Source organism: Dendrobates tinctorius, unplaced genomic scaffold, assembly GCF_039654945.1.
Source record: "Dendrobates tinctorius isolate UK_male_01 unplaced genomic scaffold, ASM3965494v1 ptg000020l, whole genome shotgun sequence".
In the NCBI taxonomy this organism is placed as follows: Eukaryota; Metazoa; Chordata; class Amphibia; order Anura; family Dendrobatidae; genus Dendrobates; species Dendrobates tinctorius.
Window position 1 is genome coordinate 11744851 of NW_027361688.1, and position 21569 is coordinate 11766419.

At 40.9% G+C, this 21569-nt stretch overlaps 1 protein-coding gene across 4 annotated transcripts in view; it reads left to right on the forward strand.

Moving 5' to 3' along the window:
• Positions 1-21569, forward strand: part of PHF21B (PHD finger protein 21B) — a 102094-nt gene that overhangs the window by 71696 nt on the left and 8829 nt on the right. For 3 of the 4 annotated variants that reach the window (XM_073567673.1, XM_073567672.1, XM_073567675.1), the window contains exons 3-9: positions 2346-2438; positions 7408-7752; positions 8357-8479; positions 8815-8866; positions 11645-11721; positions 15842-15893; positions 20749-20771. In XM_073567673.1, the coding sequence (XP_073423774.1) occupies positions 2346-2438; positions 7408-7752; positions 8357-8479; positions 8815-8866; positions 11645-11721; positions 15842-15893; positions 20749-20771 (765 nt within the window). The remainder of the gene's footprint in view (positions 1-2345; positions 2439-7407; positions 7753-8356; positions 8480-8814; positions 8867-11644; positions 11722-15841; positions 15894-20748; positions 20772-21569) is intronic. The other variant, XM_073567674.1, reaches the window with a different exon arrangement.

The following is a 21569-nucleotide window of genomic DNA, read 5'->3' on the forward strand; positions in this document are numbered from 1 at the left end:
CCTGTACAATGACTGATAACACCTCTATATACAGTAGATAACACAGGATACCCCATTTACAATAGATGATGTCACAACTTACCTCCTCCCCCTCCTGTACAATGACTGATAACACCTCTATATACAGTAGATATCACAGGTTTCACCATTCACAATAGGTACCGTCACAGCTCACCTCCCCCTCCTCCTGTACAATGACTGATAACACCTCTATATACAATAGATAACACAGGATCCACCATTCACAATAGGTGATGTCACAGCTCACCTCCTTCTGTACAATGACTGATGACACCTCTATATACAGTAGTTAACACAGAATCCACCATGCACAATAGGTGATGTCACGGCTCACATCCTCCTACTCCTATACAATGACTGATGACACCTCTATATATAGTATAACACAGTATCCACCATTAACATTAGGTTATATTACAGCTCACCTCGTCCTCCTGTACAATAACTGATAACACTTTTATGTACAGAAGATAACACAGGATCCACGATTCGCAATAGGTGATGTCACAGCTCACCTCCTCCTGTACAATGATAACACCTCTATATACAGTAGATAACAGGATCCACCATTCACAATAGGTGATGTCACAGCTCACCTCCTACCCCTCCTTTACAAATAACTGATAACTTCTCTATATACAGTAGATATCGCTGGATCGATCATTCGAAATAGGTGGTGTCACAGCTCCCCTATTCCCCCTCCCTTCACAATGACCTTTGCACACGCTCATGCTTCAATACAGCAGATAGGGGAGGAGTCTGGTCATTGTGGCTAATGTACATGTGTATTTCCTGAACAACAGGAAGTTAGCATCTGAAATCTCCCCAGTCGCCCTGTGAGAATTGCAAGATATCTCATTTTTCATACAAATTGTGATATGGTGAAAATCAAGCAAAAAAAATAATAATGCATTCAACAAAAAAAACCTTATTTAAATACTAGATCATTTTCTGACCGCACATTCCTCTTAATGGGGTCATCCGTATTCAAGGCTATAAGGTTTTGAAAAAATAGCAGTTTTCAAGTATCATAGGCTACTTTCACACTAGCGTTTTTTTGCGCTGCAGCAGTCCAAACGCATACAGAAAACGCATCAAGCGTTTTGCATGCATTTGCTTATTTTATGCGCATGCGTTTTAACCAGTTTGTAGCCATGGGAATTCTTAAAACGCAGCGTTCCCATAGACTGTAATGTGATATATTTGCGCATTCCGTGCGCATGCGTTTTTTTGACACAGGTTGGGCACACAAAAAATGCAACAGGGTGTGTCCGGCGCGCCTAGGCGCACACTGCAAAAAACCGCATGCGCACAAAAGCTTACAAACGCTTACAAACGCTATACCATGCGCACCCATAATAAACATAGGGGCGCACTGCGCATGCGCATGTACGCGCACGATGCGCAGCGCAAAAAACCGCTAGTGTGAAACCAGCCTTATAGATTATATTGTCAGGACCAAGAAATCAGTCTTCAATTTACTCCAGGCCATGCCCTGACCAGAGGAAACTATAATTAGGCATTTCCCACCTTTTTCTGGGAATCCTGGCTGGCTCGCTATTTTTGTGACCTTTGGGAGGAATGTGTACGTGTCCACTGTAACATCACCGCTGCTGTTATCAGTAGATATAGACGCAGCAGGAGCCTCCGTATTCATGGACAAAACTACAGTTTGGCCTATTTATCAAAAATGTCAGTGGTTTTTGCAATTGTGCAGTGATGTCCTGTGGCTGACATTTCTAAGCTCTGCAAATGGAGGCTAAAAACATTAATGTACCGGAGTCTGACGAAATCCCTAACATCATTACCCTCCCCACCTCTTAGAGACGAAAAAAGGTAATCTATTACTTTTTCATCCATGAAATTTCTATTGCATCTACAATTCCAGGAGCATCCTCAAACTCCCGGCTGAGGAATAATTGGTTTTATAAAGTGAAAAGGGTATTGAAAGTGGTCGACTGTTTTAGAAAACACATTATGAAATCCCTTTTAGGGAATTCTGGAGTTATTACGTGAGGTTCAGCGACCTCATTTATTGCCCAGATAGGCTACAAAGAGAGTGTTTTGCATTGGAGGACTCAGTGTAATACTTCATTTTTCCTGTGGGGGTGCTGCAAGAAAATGACACACTTTGTATTAGAATCAAAAACAGATCACAACTGATTCCTGGATGTCCGTGATAACATAGCAATAATTTTTTAACTCTGGAAGCCCCTTTAACAATCGTTATATTTCTAAGGTTGTATTTTGCTTCTTTGTAGTATTTCCAAATTTAGGAAAACTTTGACTGATGAAATGTTCTCTCTTGTTTTTTTTTTTTACAGACATTGGGCACCATAACTGCAGTGCCAATTAAAGTCCCTCAGGTCAGCTCCTTGCACAGATTGGCAGGACATGGACCAGCAGTGCTACCTCAGGTAAATACATTACTCATTTATTGTCTTAGTTTACTTTTTTTTATTGAAGTGATCTCTTAATGCCAGGGAGATCAACTTTATCTTTGATATACCCAAACTATCAAGTATCAAGTCAGTTCAATAGGCTGGCATGTCCTGTTTTCTGTAGATAATGTATTAGCTTTGCTGTATGGACTGGAACAGAATTAGCAGAGCCATGTCATTTTCATTATAGAGTGGTTGAGTTATCAATAATTCTGTTCATTGTTGAAGGGTGTTCATAAAGCAGGGCGGCAATGCTATATACAAGGATAAGGCTTTGTACACAGCTCCCCATGTGTTAGACTCACCAGGTGAGGTGGATCCTCCAAGCCCACATGGGCCACGGGCATTGGTGCAGCAGCTAGGAGTACGCGGAACATGGACAGCTGAGGGATTGGAAAGCGCAGGTAGACAGGTGGAATGCTGCAAACCATAGGCAAGAAGGCAGGATGCTAGAAACGGCTGGCAGGCGGGAGAAGTCCTGGAAGCTACAGACAGGTAGGCGGATGACGTCCAGAAAACCCCAGGCAGGCTGGCGGGATGCGGAGAACTGCATGCAGGCGGGAGACATTCAAGAGATCGCAGGCAAGCAGATGGGATACCAGAAACTGCTGGCAGGCGGTAGACATCCAGGAGACCACAGACAGGTAGGCAGACGACATCCAGGAGACAACAGGCAGGCCGGCAAGACGCATGGGACTGCATGCAGGTGGGAGACATCCAGGAGACCGCAAGCAGGTGGAAGACATCCAAGAGATCGCATGCAGGCAGATGGGATTCCAGAAACTGCTGTCAGGTGGTAGACATCCAGGAGACCACAGACAGGTAGGCACGACATCCGATAGACCAAAGCCAGGTAGGAGACATCCAAGAGACCACAGGCAGGTGGGAGATATTCATGAGACTGCAGGCAGGTGGGATACCAGAAACTGCTGGCAGGTGGTAGACATCGAGGAGACCACAGACAGGTAGGCACGACGTCTGATAGACCGCAGGCAGGTGGGAGACATCCAAAAGACCACAGGCAGGTGGGAGACATTCATGACACTGCAGGCAGATGGGACACCAGAAACTGCTGGCAGGCGGGAGACGTCCAGGAGACCACATACAGCAGCTGAACAGATTGAGGTGTATAGAGCAAGCCAGCGTCTTAGCAATACTAAACTCTTAATATCAAGACGTTTCCCTAGAGTGTTCCTTTAATTAATTGCAAATTTCTATTTTTTGCCTATTTTTAAACCAGCTTCAAGGTGGAGTTTCCCTTTAAGTCTAATTCTGATCATTGTTTCTAAGCCAAAATAAAAAGCACAGATATGATGAATTTGTTAAGTTCTTGGCCACTACAAGCTTTTCTTTCCCATCCAAATGATATTCCTGAGATGAGAGATTATCTTCTCATTGGTTCACTGTCAGCACGAGCTGCGGCACAGAGGTGAAGCGCTAAACTCCCCCCCATCCCTGTATAATTGCTAGGTGTATTCCGTTAGAATTCAAATTAACGCGTACAGACAATTATTACTTTCGCTCCTCGTTTAAGCAGTCAGCCACTTATTCAGATTCACAAGGACAGGAGCTGCAAGCATTTTAATGACAAGCTTGCCAACACTGCAAATGTCTCGAACAAAGACAGTACCTTAATCAAGAATTAACAACTTAAGACCAATGCGGCAATAACTAGCAACCGCAGCGCCGAACCATGGATTAGCCATTAGTATTTCGTCGTTGAGTAGTAATTAGTATTAAAGAAATTAATATTATAGAAAAGAATATTCATTTCGGAGTAGGGATGAGCAAATTGACTAAAGGTAAATTGGATTTTTTTTTTACGAGTTCCCTTTAAAGGGGTTGTCCGGGGCTTTAACATTGATGGCCTACCCTTAGAATAAGTCATCACTGTTTGATCAGTGGGGGTGTGACACCCGGTACCCCCACTGGTAAGCCGTTCCTGGTGTTGGCGGTAGCCGGAACTGCTTAATTACAGATCTGCAGAGCACAGCTCGATCGATGGAAAAGTGACCGCAGCTGGGTACTGCACGTCCACCCCGTATTGATTTGAATAAGGGGCGGATGTTCAGTACCCCGTCGCAGTTGACAGATCTGCACTTTCCAGCTCCATAACTGAGCAGTTCCGGCTGCTCTCGACACAAAAGAACAGCTGATCGGATGTGTCACACCCCCATCGATCAGACATTGATATCCTAGCATAAGGATCCTATTGATTGAATAGGAGGCAGATGTGTAGTACCCTGTGCCGGCCACGACAAGTAGACGGAGCAGCTCGGCAAGTGAGTATTTCCGGCAGGCGGCCGATAACAGCTGAACGGCAGGGGTCCTGGTTGTCAGACTCTTCCGATCTGACATTGATGACCTATAAATAAGTCATCAATGTAAAAGTAGTGGACAACCTCTTTAATATAAAAATTAGAAATATTGCAATTCTCATATCAGCCACTTGGGGCTTTTTTTAGACTCCAACTTCCTGTTATTAAAGGAAATACACATGTACATTAGCAGCAATAAACTGACTCCTCCCCTATCTTTTGCATTGAAGCACCTAATGTGCGTGTACAAAGATCATTGCGAAGGGAAGGGGAGCAGAGTCAGGTGAGACATCGCCTATAGTCATCATGTGTTATCATCTGTGAAAATTCATTGTAATCCCTGAAATCTCTCCACAAAAGGACAGAAAGTACGATTCTAAAATATGCCAAGTGTCCAGTGGGAAATTTCCAATATTAATAATTTTGCTTTTTTTCATACAATTCATGATAAGAAAAAAAACAAATCTAATGTTTGTATTTTTTAAACAAAAACCTGATTAAAAAAATGAGTCTTTTTCTGATGACAGATTCCCTTTGAATCAAATCTTTTTCTGGCTGTAGGGCAACTGGCGGCAGCAGGAGCTCTCCCTCATTGTTTCGCCTGCAGTAGGAAGACACCTTGTGCACTAAGCCCCACCCATTTAGTAAAGCCATACCCCTAGCGATCTATGTAAAAATGGATAAAATAAGAAAAAAATAATAATTTCCGTGCCTTCTGCAAGATTTGAACAAAATTACAGACAAACAACATGGAGGCCTTTTTCTTCAGTTTACATTTCTCAGTTATTTCTAGGCCCGCTGTTCCTTTAATTATACCGCGGAGACTAAATATCCTAAATTCTGTTTATTACTTATAGATGTTGGTTTTTCGTATTCCGCATCCCGGTGTCCTATAAAAGTCCTGTTGGTAAATCTGTAAATTATAATGGACGACTGATTTTATTTTTCATTTTATGCTCCAGGATTACCCCCTATGAGGAATTATTTTCCAAGGTTATTCTGCTTAGTGTTTAACGATCACTTTTTTCTATGTTTGGTACTAAATGATATTTGGCCACATGTTTATGTTTCACGCTCAGTATTTGAACAATTTTTTACTATCATTTGCAGAAAATTACTATTTTCATGCCAAACGTACATTTTGCCCTTAATTTGAGGAAAATAATTACCTTTAGTTAAATTCAGAAACATTTTCAGCTATTGTAGATTACAAGTGACTATTTGTAGCTATTATGGCATGCTGAGACTTACAGTACAAGTCGTGTCTTTCATGCATTGCTATATTGTGTGTAGAATGTTTTTGCTTTCTTAAATAAGACTGGTTACCAGGTCAAAATTGTCCATTTTTTCCCCTTCCTTTATTCCCGCTGTTCTACTGAGTATTCCACTTTTTCATTTTTTCAAATCCACCACACGGTTTCAAAGATATGAGCCTTTTTATTTAGAGTGTTCAACGTTGCACGGGATCCTCTGGGGCGTGTCTTTATGATCTTCTGCATAATTACCCAGTAAGCTACTCCCCGTAGTAAAAACCATAAAAATTATCACTAAATAAAAATTTAGTGTAGCAAATTATAAAAAGAACAGAAAAAAACTGAATTAAATGAAGGAGCAGTGGGAATAAAATAACAAAAAAATGGCCATTTTTGTCCGGGTGACGTCCTCTTTAACACCTTACCTTAAAGGATTAAAAGATAAGCCTTCCTTTTTCCAGAAACAGTGATGTTGAATCCCTCGTAGGTGGTGCCCAGGATATAGCAGTTTAGATCTATTTTCTAAAATTGGGATGAAGTGCAATACCAGACACAATCCATGGACAAAGGTTGCACTATTTCTGGAAAAAGGAACCTAAAAACAATCCCTTTAAATAGAACTTATCACCAGGTAGAATGTGTCCAGTTTTTGCTGTTATTTTATTCCCACTGCTCCCCTGAGTATTCTCTTTTTTAAAAAAAATCTGCCGCATAGTATCAGGGATTTGGGTCTATTTATTTATGTCTACTTTTTATGGTCTTTTCGAAGGAGGCGTGGCTCACAGGTAATAATGCAGAGCAGTCTGTAGACACGCCCCCGAGGATCCTATAAACCACACCCTCTTAGTAAAGATTATAAAAATGATCACAAAATAAAGAGGCTCCTTGGAGCCATAAGGCGAATTAAAAAAAAAAAAACAACAAAGCAGAATACTCAGGGGAGCAGTGGGAATGAAATAAGAGCAAAAACTGGACCCTTTTGATTTGGTGACAGGTCATAAATAAAAATTTGTGAGTGTTTTTGGCTTTTTAACATAAGAGAAGTAGATATAACTCAAACCAGTCCTCTGTTCTGGTGGAACACATATAGATTAAAACAAGGGTGAGGGCATGACAACCATGTCAATTCTAGAAGCAATAGAATGAAACTGAAAGGGAGAAGATACAGATTAGATATTAGAAAAACATTTTTGACAATGAGGGTGATCGATGAGCGGAACATGATGCCATGAAAGATGGTGAGTTCTCCTTCAATGGAAGTCTCCAAACAGAGACTGGATCGACATATGTCTTGGACCCTGGGGGTCCCTTCCAACTCTACCATTCTATGATTAAACATTTTACAAATAATGGTGTTTTGGTGTTTTATCACAGGTTAGGCCAAAGACTCTGATTCCAGAAAGCCTTCCCATCTCCCCCTGCAGAGACCAGACTTTGAAACAACCCCCTACATTTCAGAAGGCCACAGTGGTCAGTATCAAAAACCCCAGTCCAGCCCTTCCCACTGCCAACAATACCGTCAGCCGCCTCCAGGCATCCAAAGGCCAATTTCAGAGTTCATCGGAAACAACAATTTCTTCGCCTCTAAGCAGCGGAGGTGTGGCCTACGCCATTATATCCACCTCGCCGAGCAATGCAAACCCCATTAACACCAGCAACGTTTCTGTGGTGAATGACAGCATCAAAGTTCAACCTCTCCTAATCAGCGCCGACAGCAAGGTAGGTTCAAAGAGTTGGTCCCCTTTCCTCCCTGTCATGTTTTATCCAGTTCCCTTTGCCAATGGGTGGCAATAACTTGTGTAGGACACCCCTGTCATGGTACATTTGTCCAAGAATGCAGAGGCCAAAAAAGTCTAGATCATTTATGATTGTGTGGCAAAGCCAGGTCCATTAGAATCTTTTTCATGGGACCTCCATTGCCCTCAACTATTTTTGATGAGGACTTATGAAGGGGAACTATCCCACGACATGTTAGCTGAGCTTTCCTTTCATGTTCCTCAGCTTGCATTTTCAGCATTGCCACATATATGAGTTACTAAGTATGGTCTTTGATTGAGATCTTCAGGCCAACCTTCAACTAGATCGAGTCTACTACTATGAGTTCTGGACATCTTTTGAGTGGCCATAGGTTGCTTGAGTAATGGGTGGGAAATAAACCAGTACTTCTTCATCTCCCTCAAAGCTCTTGAAATATGAGCCATTGGCCAATTAACAGCCCATCTTTCTCCACTTTGGGCTTCCTTAAGTGGAGCTCACGTAATGTCTAAAGTTGATTTTCATAAACAAAGATGAGGAATCCAAGAAGGTATCATATGTGTTTTAGGTAATCATCATACAACCTCAAGTTCAGAGCCAACCAGAGATCAAGACTGAGATTCAGAAACCTTGTGCAGAACCTCCTCAGAGACCCCCAGCTGCCAAAAAGAAAAAAGAGGAAAATCCTGAGGTAAGGTTTAGGCTTGGTTCTCAGTGTTAAGAGACCTTGATTTGGCTTTTTGATCAGGACCACATCTCTGGCGTGTCTATTTCTCTGGGGGACCTGCCATATCTGTGCATAGATAGTCCATTAATATACAAGGTAACTTTGTAATGCTTCATTTCACCAGTGGTGGCGCTGCAGGGTAATCTAACTCTTGTTGACAGATTCCTCCTCAGATTAAAACAGGTTCCTTCCCCAGCTGTGGGATTTTAGTCTTTGTTTTAGTCTTTTTTTTTAAAGAAGATTGTTCAGGCATTCATTTGTATTAGCGTCAGTCTTTAATAACCTTTTTTTCTCCCCAGAAAATTGCCTTCATGGTATCACTAGGCCTTGTTACGACAGAACATCTTGAAGGTGGGTAATAATTTACAATATTTTACTTTTTTTTAAATAATTTATTAGCTCTCTTTAAAAAAAAAATCAGGTGACCATCGATATGACCACACAATTGCCAATCTTAATATTGGCACTTTAGGGACATTTTAGCCCGCCCAATTCCACCTAAGGGCACCTCCAACTCCACCCAGTATCTCCCTTTTATGGGTAGGTTTTGTGTAAACCCAACCCCTTTCTGATCGGGACTTACCAAAATTTGATGGAACTCTTATTTGTTTTTAAATCATGGCAGTCCCACCAAATCTGGGGGTGTTGGCAAGTATGTGACCACCATCACCATCACATGGATATCAATGCAGTTTTCCGAGACCTGGTTAAAAGAGATATGGACAGTCATCCTAGAGAAGAATATATTTTACCGTATAGCCAGATATCGCTACTCACATACCTGCTGAAGAACATGTGTATGCAAAAAGCCGAAAGCGACAAACGTTAAATGAGTTAAAGGGGTTGACCACCACTAAAAAAATCATACTCACCTCACCAATTCTCTGCTACTCATCTTCCAGGGCTGCCAGGGTCCCTAACTGGTTTTTGTGCTTCCTCTTCGAGGTGAACAGACATGTGACAACTGCAGCCAATCATTGGTTGCAGTGGTGCCCAGTGATTGGCTGTAGCAGTCACATGTCTGCTGTAAAGACTGGCCATATGACCAAGGTGTCATCACTGTGGCCATAAACTCATGAGGCAGGAAGAGGAAGCATGGAAGACTAGCGGGGAATGTGTGCAGTGGTAGAAGAGGATGGATCAGTAGGATAAGTATGATATATTTTATTTTTCACCGTTTCAAACCATTTTTGAAAAACTCAAAAAATCCCCTTCAAGTTAACAGACTGAGGCGCTGAGGCTTGCGACACGCGGAATGTGTGGTCTTCCTAACGGTCGAAGTCTAAGAAATCAGATAAGCTCAGCCGTCATTGTCCTGAGATGTAAACCCGATACTGGATGTAACGCTGAGTATCTAGGCACACAAGAAAAGTCATCCAGTACGTAGTAGATACCTGTAAACGGCTAATGCCATTCCCCATCTGCTGCAGACGGAGCGAGAGACAGCGTGGATCATTACCTGGAGAGCCATTAATGACAACTTTACACACTTTTAATGAACGTTACTCTTCAAACTAAAAAGAAAACAGGAAAAAAACAATGCGAAACGCGTTAATCTGCAGTAAATGGTATTAACTCCCAGCGCATTCCTCCAGCGGCAGCTGCAAAGTGACATCTGCATTCCCTTCGTAATAGAAATTATCCACCATTTCCATTAGTAGCTCTTTAGCTCCATGTTCTCCTAATACAGCAGATACATCCCCCAATCTCCCAATATAATACACTCTTTACCACGCTTCAGTTCATTAGCATAATGTGTACGCATATATCAATCCTTTCTCGCATTCGTTCCAGGTTTGATGCATTTGCTCATTTAGAATTTTTTTGCTGAGGGTTCAACTTTTTTTTTTCCATTTTCCCTGTATGAAATCATGAGGCTTTATCACACTGATTACTTGTGGACAGGGGCGTAGCTATAGGGGGTGCATAAATAGCTGTGGCACCTTGGATACGATGAGGGGGCCTCAAGGCCTTTCCGTCACATAAGAATGGACTGGTAATCTGTACGGTACAAGGTATGCCGTGATTGGTGGGGGTGGAAGAAGGAGCGTTCCTCTTTGTCGCCATCTACTGGATAATGCCGGAGCTGCTATACGTAGTGGGGGAAGGGAGGTGACAACAGCTCGGGGCACGTTTGTTATGTTTAAGCCTGACCTGACAACTTCTTTCAATATCATTACTGCACTCAGGTAACATAATAGGTGGTAACAGGGTCCCGATTTTGGTGACATTTTTGCCATCTTTGTCTGCATTTTTATTGAATTTCTTATTTGCCCCTTTTTAGTTATTTTTGTGTGTGCATTTTTTAACTTCTTTTCTTATCTATATTTTTATTGAATTTCTTTTTTTGCCCTTTTTAGTTATTTTTAAGTGTACTTTTTATTTACTTCTTTTTCATCTATTATTTTTTTCTCATTTTCTTTTTTCCTCTTTTAGTGTATTTTTTATTTACTTCTTTTTTAATCTATGTTTTTATTGAATTTCTTTTTTGCCTTTTTATTTATTTTTTTGTCTATTTTTTACTTCCTCCTTTTTTATCTACTTTTTTGTGGTAATTTTCATTTGCTTCTTTTTTTATTTATTGTATTTTTCTTTTGATCTTTTTTGTCTCTTTATATTTATCTTGTCCTTTTTATTACGGTAGTTTTCTTTTCTGTTTATGTTTTTCTTGTCTTTTTTAGTTGTTGACTAGTTATGTTTTTCTTATCTTTTTTTTAGTCATTTTCTTTTCTTTTTATGTTTTTCTTGTCTTCTTTGGTCGTTTTCTTTTCTTTTTTATGTTCTTCTTGTCTTTTTTGATCGTTTTCTTTTCTTTTTATGTTCTTCTTGTCTTTTCTGGTCGTTTTCTTTTCTATTTATGTTCTTCTTGTCTATTTTAGTTGTTTTCTTTTCTATTTATGCTTTTTTCTTGTCTTTTCTATTTTGCTTGTGGGCATTATAAGCCTCTCTCCTATATACAGGCCCTCTGCTACTATTTTCAATTTAACGCTGACCCGATCCGGCCACTTCAACTTCCTTTTTTTTTTTTCCCTTCAAAGCATCGCATTTATTACCAAGAAGTGTAACATCTATCCCTGCCCTTGACTTCTTATAGAGAATACTAATGTAAATGTGTTTCCACGGTTACAGAGATCCAAAGCAAACGTCACGAGAGGAAGAGGAGAAGTACGGCCAATCCGACCTACAGCGGCCTCCTGGAACCAGAGGTACGGCCCGACCTCTACCGTCGTAACAATGAAAACTTTATTCGTCCCAGTTTACTTAGATCGAGGGGGGTGGGGGCGAATAGATTAAATGTATTCAGTGCAATCTTCGGCCGGTGATGGTATAGTGGGGGGCGGGGAGGGAAGTGGATTGTATGATCCGCTCATGCATATTCAGAGCCCCGAGCAAAAGGAAAAAAAACGGGGGAGGGGGACAGGGACTTTTGACATTTGGAAAATGAATTGGCAAATGAAAGGAAGCCAATGTAATTGCTTTGTGTTTTGTGACAGTCAGCTGTGATGTATAACGTTCGGCGTAGTTTATATTCCGTACCAGAAGGATTACTGCACGCAGCAATTTTACCCCCCCCCTCCTCGAAATGCTGAATAATCAGATTAAACAGTTCTATCAGAAGGGACGGAGGATCAAAACTTGTGTGCGCTACAAAAAAAAAAAAAAACATAAAATCATTGATGAGTAAGCAGCGAGAAGTGCTGAGCCGGCAAACGAGCGAGGGGTCTGGAGACATTACTGAGGAAATGGAGATGATTTCCTTACACTCTATAGATATAGGCTGAGCTCTAAGGCTAGGTTCACACGCTGCGGTTTTTTTTTACTCGACTTTTCCATCAGCCGTTAGATCAGTTTTTTTGTCTTTTTTTTTTTTTTTGCAGTTTTTCTTTTTTTCAAAAATTTGCTTTAACAAAAATCTTGTTGAGTCTTTTTTTTTTTTTATTATTATTATTCATTATTTCCAAAAACGTTTAAAATCCCATTGAATTCAGTCAGGTTTTTGGGGTTTTTTTCCCCCCCCCAAACAATAAAAAAAAAAAAATATATGTAAAAATAACAATTCTCATAAATTCTGTCTGTTTTGTGTTTCTCCCCAAAAAATATAGAATAAAAATAAAATAAATGAAAAAAACAGATCCCATAACTTCAGTCTTTTTTGTGTTTTTTCCCCCAAAGAATTTAAAAAGGTAATACATGAAAACAATTCCAGTAAATTGACATTTTTTTTGTTTCCTCCCCCATACATTGAAAAAAATACGGTAAATGAAAAAAAAAATAACAAATTCCATAAGTTCAGCCATTTTTTTTGTGTTATTTTCCCAAACCATTTAAAAATATAAATACATTTTAAAAAATCCCATTAAGTTCAGTAATTTTCTTGTATTTTCTTTTCCCCAAAAACATTTAAAAAAATAAGTAACATATTTTTCGGATTATAAGGGTGTGTGCACACGCTGCGGTTTCTGGTGCGGGTCCGTACAGTACCATTATTCCCTATGGGAAAAAAACGCAGTGCAGACGGTGCGGATTTTTCCGCGTGGTTTTGAAACCGCAGAAAAAATTGACATGTCAATTCTTTCTGCAGATTCCACTGCGGTTTGCCATCTCCTCCATTGTGGAGATGAAAAACCACAGGGCAAAACCGCAGAGCAATCCGCTGGTAAAACCAAAGGTCTTTTGACCTGCAGGTTTACCTGCGGATTTTACAAAATCCGCGCGGCCAAATCCGCACCCCATTCCGCAGCGTGTGCACGTAGCCTTAGATGCACCCCAAATGTTGAGGAGAAAAATAGGAAAAATGTATTTTTAATAAAATGGTGGTGCTTCTTATAATCCATGCGTCTTATTGCTTACCAGGGGGTGGTGGCTGCGGTGAAGTGGGGTCCCAGGGTCGCTGCTGGACGAGACAGGAGTGGAGTAATGCTGCAGGCTGGGATGAGGGGTTGTTCCGATGTGTAGTGCGCCGCTGCGGGTGTCCGGTGCTGCTTTGGATGTCCAGCGCTGTTGCGGGTATCCGGCGCTGCTGCCCGGAGCTGCTGTGGGTCTCTCCGATGCTGCAGGTGTGCGGCGGTGCTACGGGGGTGTCCGGCGGTACTGCCCAGTGCTGCTGCAGGGGTGTCTGGCTGTGCTACGGGGATCTCCAGTGCTGTCGGGGCTCTGCCAACATTTTGTGAAAGGCCAGAGCCCCCCCGCAGTTCCATGGTTTCCTATGCAGTGGACTCCAGAAAAATGGCCACCGGGCGCAGCGCATGCGCAGATGGAGATCTCAGCATCAAGATCTCGGGAGATGAGTTCTCAGCACTGACATCTCATCTCCCAAGATCTTGGTACCAAGATCTCCATCTGCGCATGCGCCGCCCCCGGCTGCCATTTTCTCAGAGTCCACCACACAGGAAACCATGGAACTGCCGAGGCTATGGCCTTTCACAAAATGTCGGCAGAGCTCCGGCAGCACTGGAGACCCCCGCATCAGCACAGGAAACCCTCCACATCAGCACCGGACACCCGCAGCGCTGCCGGGCACCCTCTCATCCCAGCCTGCGGCCTGCAGCAACGGTACCGATAAGGTATATACTTTATGCATTATAAGACGCACCCCCAATTTCCCCCCAAATTTGGGGGGCAAAAAGTGTGTCTTATAATCCAAAAAATACGGAAAATGAAAAAATTCCCATAAATTCCATCATTCTGAAATAAATGAAAAAAAAAAACATTTCTATTGAGCTCAGTCATTTTTTTTTCCCAAAAAAATATTTATAAAGATAATTAAAAAAAACTAATCCTATTGAGTTCAGTAATATCTTTTTACTGTATTTTTCCCCTTCCAAAACATTCAGGCTAGGGTCACATCACTGTATTATCTCTCATCCGAGAGAGTCGGGCCAATCATGCTATTATCATATTTTAATCCGAATTTCTCCATCTTCTCCATTCTGACAGTTCGTGATTAGTGGTGAGCGAGCGCACTCGGGTAAGGTGTTATCTGAGCATGCTTGGGTGCTAACTGAGTGTCTTTGGCGTCGCCGAAAAACATGTTCAAGTCCCTGCGGCTGCATGTCTCACGGCTGTTCATGGCCTAACAACATACAATCCCTGCATGTGTTGTGTCTGTCGAACAGCCGCGAGACATGCAGCCGCCGGGACGCAAACATATTTTTCAAGCATGCCGAAGTTACTCGGTTAGCACCCGAGCATGCTCAGATAAGGAAAGTCCATGTACGACGTTGAGCACCGGATAATGAATTTCAAGTTCGGGTCCACTCATCTCCATTACTGGGCCTTGTGACATCATAATGTGCATCTCGCCACTACATCAGGACGTTGAGGGGCCTAATAAATTCCAAAATGCCAAAGAAGACTGCCCTGGTTCAGCTGTCATGGCAGCCCAAATCTTTGGCTGGCTTGTTCAATGACTAGTTAGATTATACTAGTCATTAGCACTCTTCATGGGGGCCTACCAGTGGATTTTCCTGTTCTCCAGTCGGCCAGTCCGAGCCTGCATACATGTATTATATATATATATATATATATATATATATATATATATATATATACATAGAACATAGCAATCCTGCAGCAAAAATCCCATGTACTATAGCATAACCGTATATATTTAGTAAGAATTCATCAAATCAGGAAAAGTGTGTTGGCTTTGTAAGTATAAGTTGTGCAATTGTCGACACAATTTTGCAGTGCCTTTTTTTGTAAAATAGAATGAAAAAGCAAAAAAATTTAAAAAGCAAACATTTTATATATAAAAAAAATGCTAGAAAATGTCCTAAATAATGTGACAAAACCGACACGTGATGAATGCATGCTTGTTCCTCCTTCACACGATAAAGATTTCATTTTTATTTTTTTGCTTTCTTTAACTTTTAGTTTTTGGTATTCAATTCATCGATATATACTTTATAGATTTATATATTTCTTTATTTCTGCTCCCTTTTTAATTCACTTTTGATTTTGGATGCATCCGTACTGCTGCGCTTTTGTGAATAAAGCCTAAAACTGAAAATTCTAGTGACTTTTGAAAGGAATGTTTCTTTGGTCATTTTTTTTTTTGAGGTTTTTGCAATTTTGCTTTTTTTTTTTTACCAAAATTTTGATTGCCTGTAAGCATTTTCTGAAAAAGTGAGAGTGATAAATGGAAACTAGATAAGGGATGTGCTTTACGTTAAAATAATTTTAATTAGTTATCTTTGCTTTTCTAAGTTTTTTTTTTTAGTTATTATGTGTTTTAAACGATTAATATTTGTTGGAATTAGTTATTGAGTGAAATGCCAGATGTCTTTGTGTCTGTGTCTCATGGCGCTCTTATTGTGTCTTCAGCGGAAACGCCTTGCTTCAAACTATTTGAGTAACCCGTTCTTATCAGGGAAAGGTAAGTTGCCACCTGCTATATATGTCCAGTTAAAAACTATGTGCAGTTGGCGTCACCGTATTTCCAGTTTTTTCTTCTTTTCAGGTCATGTATTAGAGGGTTAAAAAAAAAAATAGGACCATACGGTGACTATGCTGTGACCATAGATTTCAAATTGTATCATCTGTTGCCAAAAAGTACCATAAAGTGCCCAAATAAGAGTACCACATGGTGCACCTTCATATATTCCCAAAATTATGGCAGTAAAAAAAACCTGTGGATCATGTAGACCACAGGGAATTTGCCCCTTTTGCTCTCGCCATACACCAGCCTTGCTGATGGAGTACCGACCAGTGTCTCCCTTCATTATAGTTCCCTCCATCCCTTCCTGAAAAGGGTTACCAGCAGAAGAATCCAACAAATAAGATTAGGAGGCCTTACATGCCATAAATGTCTTCTAAATGGGGTTCCACCACGTGTACCCACGACTGCTTGGACAACGAGGCTTGGTATGCACTTTTATGGAATAGAAAGGTGGCATCCCATCCTTTGCTCTCTCCATTCATTTCTATCGGAGCTTTAAAAATTTAGGATGAAAAGACCCAGAGATTATGTTGTCCAGGGCCACGTGAAGACCAAGTCTTATCATAGTCATCTTGTGCAAGACTGTTTCTTGGAGGACTCAGCATGGTCGAGCATCACATGGATGGGAACTGTGTAACGATGCATGATACTTTTGGAGGTGATAAACACTCTTATATTATATGTCATGGGACTACGAAAAATTAGCTGATCTTCAGGGAAAGAGACATTTTGAGCAGAAAAAGAGGTTCTCAAAAGTGGAAGAACTCTTTTAAAAGGGTTGTCCGGCCTTAGGGACTTGTAAATCCTCACTTCATTTGCACTAAGGATTCTCCAGTGCTGGCGCTTGGCGCTGTGGGTGCATGATCACAAGTTTGCGAATTGCATACTTTCGACCACAGTCCGACTAGATGCGTCCGGCCTCGCTCAATGCACTTGGATTCAACGAGGCCGCGCATGTCTAGTTGGTATGTGACCGCATGTATGCATATCACATGCTATCGGTACAAGTCCGCCAGTACCAAAGAATCTTCACAGGTCGCATTGGGCTCTATCTGAGGATTCAAACTTTTTTTAGCCTAAAGCCAGGCAACTCATTTAAGGACGCAACCCTAAATAATAGAATTGGGCAAAAAGATTTGTGTTCAGTCCAGTTCTCTGTGGCAGCAAGGCCAGGGCAGTCCTCACTTCTGAGGCCTGCATTTTAGATGATTTAGACATTTACTAACCCCTGCAACATCATTACATGCATAGAACTGCAATGCCATGACTACAGAGTTACCCAAGATTCCGGCCGCAGAAGTGAAGACTGTGCTGTGTTGGACTGGGCTTGATGCCAAACGAGGGCAGAGCAAACCTTTTTGTTCAACCGTATTAAATATTTAACTCTCCCTACAAACTATCCCTATAAATGATTTTGATTTGTGTGGACATCACGGGGATGTTTTCCTGCACAAATATGGATTCTGTGGATTTATCAGGACCACCGATAGTCTCCGAGCACCTTGTAGATCCTCCATCATCTCATCTTTTGGCTGACAGATCTCATAACAGTTTTCCTAGCAAACATAAAACAGGCTATTGGGTTTTATTAACTAATATCCCTGAGTTATTAGGAGCCTCATCTTAGGGCTGAGATCTATGATTAATGTGCCTCGAGCTGTTTTCTATGAGGAAATTGATTAGTTGCTAATCAGAAAAGAGAACATCTTCAGGTAATTTATATTAGCAGTTGAATGTCATCGAAAGTCAACACCTCATGTCTTCGGAGGAATGACCTTGTACAGTCCTCTATAGCATTACTCAGCGGAAAGGTCCTCGTTAGTGCACAATGTGCCGAAAATTATAGCCCAAGAAGGGACCACAATGCCTGCACCACCCACAGGTCTCTTGACCCAAACTTAGAGTCTCATGAGACTGTATATTCAAGTCAGGAGACCCATCGGTAGTGCTGAGACCATGAAAAACCGACGTGTAAATTCAGCCTAACAGTAACTCTTTTTAACCCCAGTTTTTGGGACTGGGACAGATTAAATTTGGCAGATTATAGCTCATTTGCCCTAGCCGTCGCTCATTTCCTTGTCTCTAAACAACATACATTACCTAATCACAAATTTTGGACAAATGCATGATGACCCCTGAGATTCCAATTTCTGGGACCACCAATCACAAGAATGTGGATCCCAATGTCCTCTACGTGAATTAAGAGTTAATGAGCATGTGCGACCTTCTCCTGTAAAAGAATGTCCATAAGAGTGGTGGTCGCACATGCTCAGTAACACTTTATTTACATTGCGGGATTTGGGCCTCCTGTTTTCAGGATTGTTGGGAGTCTCAGCAATCTTACTTTTTTATGGAAAGGGGGTATACAGTCAAGGCCAAAAAATGTTGGCACCCTTGAAATTATTCCAGAAAATGTAGTATTTCTTCCTGAAAATTATTGCAATGACACATGTTTTGTTATGCACATGTTTATTTCCTTTGTGTGTATTGGAGGAGCAACACAAAAAAGAGGAAAAAAGGCAAATTGGATATAATTTCACACAAAACCCTCAATATGGGCCGAACAAAATTGTTATTACCTTTCCAAGAATGTAGGTAAACAACTTTGTTTCAAGCATGTGATGCTCGTTCTAACTCACATGTTGCATGTAACAGGTGTGGTCAATATGAAAATCACACCTGAAACCAGATAAAAAGGGGAGAAGTTGACTTAGTGGGTCTGTGTGGGCTACACTAAGCATGCAGAACAGAAACAGGAGAAGAAAACTGTCTGAGGACTGGAAAAACCAAAATTGCTGAAAAAGATCAACTATCTCAAGCTTAAAAGTCCATCTCCAGAGATCTTGATGTTCCCTTGTCCGCAATGCACAACACAATCAAGAAGATTACAACTCATGGCACTGTAGCTAATCTCCTTATGCACAGACAACAGAGAAAAATTGATGAAAGGTTGCAAAGTTGGATATTCTGGACCGTAGATAAGCAGCCCCAATGAAGTTCCAAAGGAATCCAAGCTGTCCTGCAGCCTCAGAGTGCATCAGTGTCAGCGCCAACTATCGACATTTGAATGAAATGCTATGGCAGGAGATCCAGGAGGACCCCACTGCTGACACAGGCATAAAAAAGCTAGTTTGCCAAAATGTACGTGAGTAAACCAAACTCCTTTTGGGAAAGCATCTTGTGGACAGATGAGACCAATATAGAGCTTTTTGATAGAACACATTATACTTCTGATTACAGAAAATGAAATTAGGCTTACAATGCAAAGAACATAGCACCTACAGTCAAAGATGGTGGAGGTTCAAAGATGTTTTGAGGTTGTCTCGCTGCCTCAGGCACTGGATGCCTTGATTGTGTGCAACATACTTCAAGAATCCCCCATAAATGGATCGAAACAAAGCGCTGGAGGGCTCTGAAGTGGCACCAATGGGTCTGGATCTAAATCCCATTGAACACCTGTGGAGCGATCTTAAAATTGCTGTTGGGAGAAGGTGCCTTCAGATATGAGAGACCTGGAGCAGTTTGCAAAAGAAGAGTTCTTCAGAATTCCAAATGAGATGTGTAAGAAGCTTGTTGCTGGTTATAGGAAGCGATTGATTGCAGTTATTTATTCCAAAGGGTATGCAACCAAATATTAAGTTGAGGGTGCCAACAATTAAGTCCGGCCCATTTTTGTCATTTTTTCCAAAATTATGTCCAATTTGCCAATTTTCTCTGTTTTTTTTTTTTTTGTGTTGTTCCACATATGTAATTTGTAATAATTTTCTGGGAGAAATACTTAATTTTCTGGAACAATTTCAAGGGTGCCAAAACTTTCAGCCACGACTGTATATTGTTTTTGGGTTACTTTCATGTGTGCTAATTATACATTAATTCCAAGTAAGTTTTACATTTACAACCCATTGGCACTAGGCATTACATGGTCCTAGCATCTGAGCACCATCCATTTTAACAGCAAAGGTTATCTTTGAAAACTACTGTAAAATAAAAAATGTGGTCCATAGCAAATGCTAGATTAAATTTGTGGCCATGGAAACGAAGTCATAATTCATTTGTGACCATAGCAACAAAGAAGTTCAGGTTCTACCCATAGAAACCAACCGCATTCAAATTTTGCCCATAGCAACTAGTCAAATTTAATTTTTATCCATAGCAACCAGCTATATTTAAGTTAGGACCAGAGCAACTAGTTTTTTTAAAGGTGTATCCATAGAAACCAGTCATATTACATTTCGAGGGCATCCCATCTGGATTGTAAATACCTTAGCACTTTATTTAATATGGCCGACATCATTACCACCACCCCTTCGTAACCGTATGTCCCCAACCTGGCCCAGTTGTCTTTCCAGCAGTTACCGCCCTTACGGTGATGAGGAGCTCGTCTTCAGCTTCCTTCAGGAGTCTCCAAACCGGTTATCTGCTGGGTAATGGACATAAGTAGTGCAGATCCAACAGACTCTCAATAAAGGAATTTTATTTATTAATACTCACAAACAATTTAAAATCACCCATTGAATAAAGGTAGAGACATATTGCAAAGATTTTGTGCGCTGGTCCACAAGCTCGAACCTAAGTTCCGCCTTCTCCTCAGGCTTCTTCTGGAGGTATCCATTTTCCATATTACATATGGGACAGATTACCATTTACCATTTGGCATGGACACATGAAAGACTAATCCCACCATAATTAATGCTTGTTAAGTTTACTTGTATGTGCACATCCACTCTAATTAACTTAATTTATATTAATAAGTTTGACCACTAACCTATTTCTGCCCTTCTTTATGTGCTAGCAATTTCGGAGTCCTATTGGAAGGTATGTCGGCATGGCGCTTCTTTCATCACCACGTTAAACCATGTAACCCAATGGAAAATGTAACCATATTGTCATTAAAGTCTAATTCAAGTCTTGATCCAAATGCAAGGAATCTGGAGAGTGATTCACATTTTAAATAAACCATCGTGAAAATAATGAGTCATCCCTAATTATTACTCCAGATCTCCCACAGTAATGTACTGAGAGCAAAAAGTCAAGATTGAATACGACTGATTTAATCTAAGCCCTTAAATTAGTGTCATGGCCCAAATATTGCACGTTACTGCTTTAGACTATGTTCAGATAAAACAGGTTGCACAAAAAGTGCACTGGGGTGCAGTCTATGACATAGCCAATTTCTAAAAGAGAAAGGCCCACAAAATTCTATTAGACAAAGGACCTAGAAATTTGCTTCTGGGCTACCTGCCTTTTGTCCTGTCTGGAATATCTCAGGTTTGATTGTTTTTGGCAACTGCCCAAAAATTATCCTAGAAAAATTATTTACTCTGACATTTAGTGCGTGCTCTCTCCAAATAGAGAAGGTCATTGACATTGCTTGACCTTCATTATCCATAAGGCCACTCAAAACCAGTAATTTCTCTCTTACAACCAAGTCTTGAGTAAAGATTTTGTATCCAGGGGTAAAATCGACTTTCAGCTAAGCTTTCTTTAAAGGCTGGAGAAGTTGTGGCTATCCCATAAGGGCAACCATTTCTAAAAGAGAAGGGACCCCAAAATTTTATTATACAAAAGGCCTTGCAATGATCAAGAAATTTTCTTCTGGGCTTTGTCCTGTCT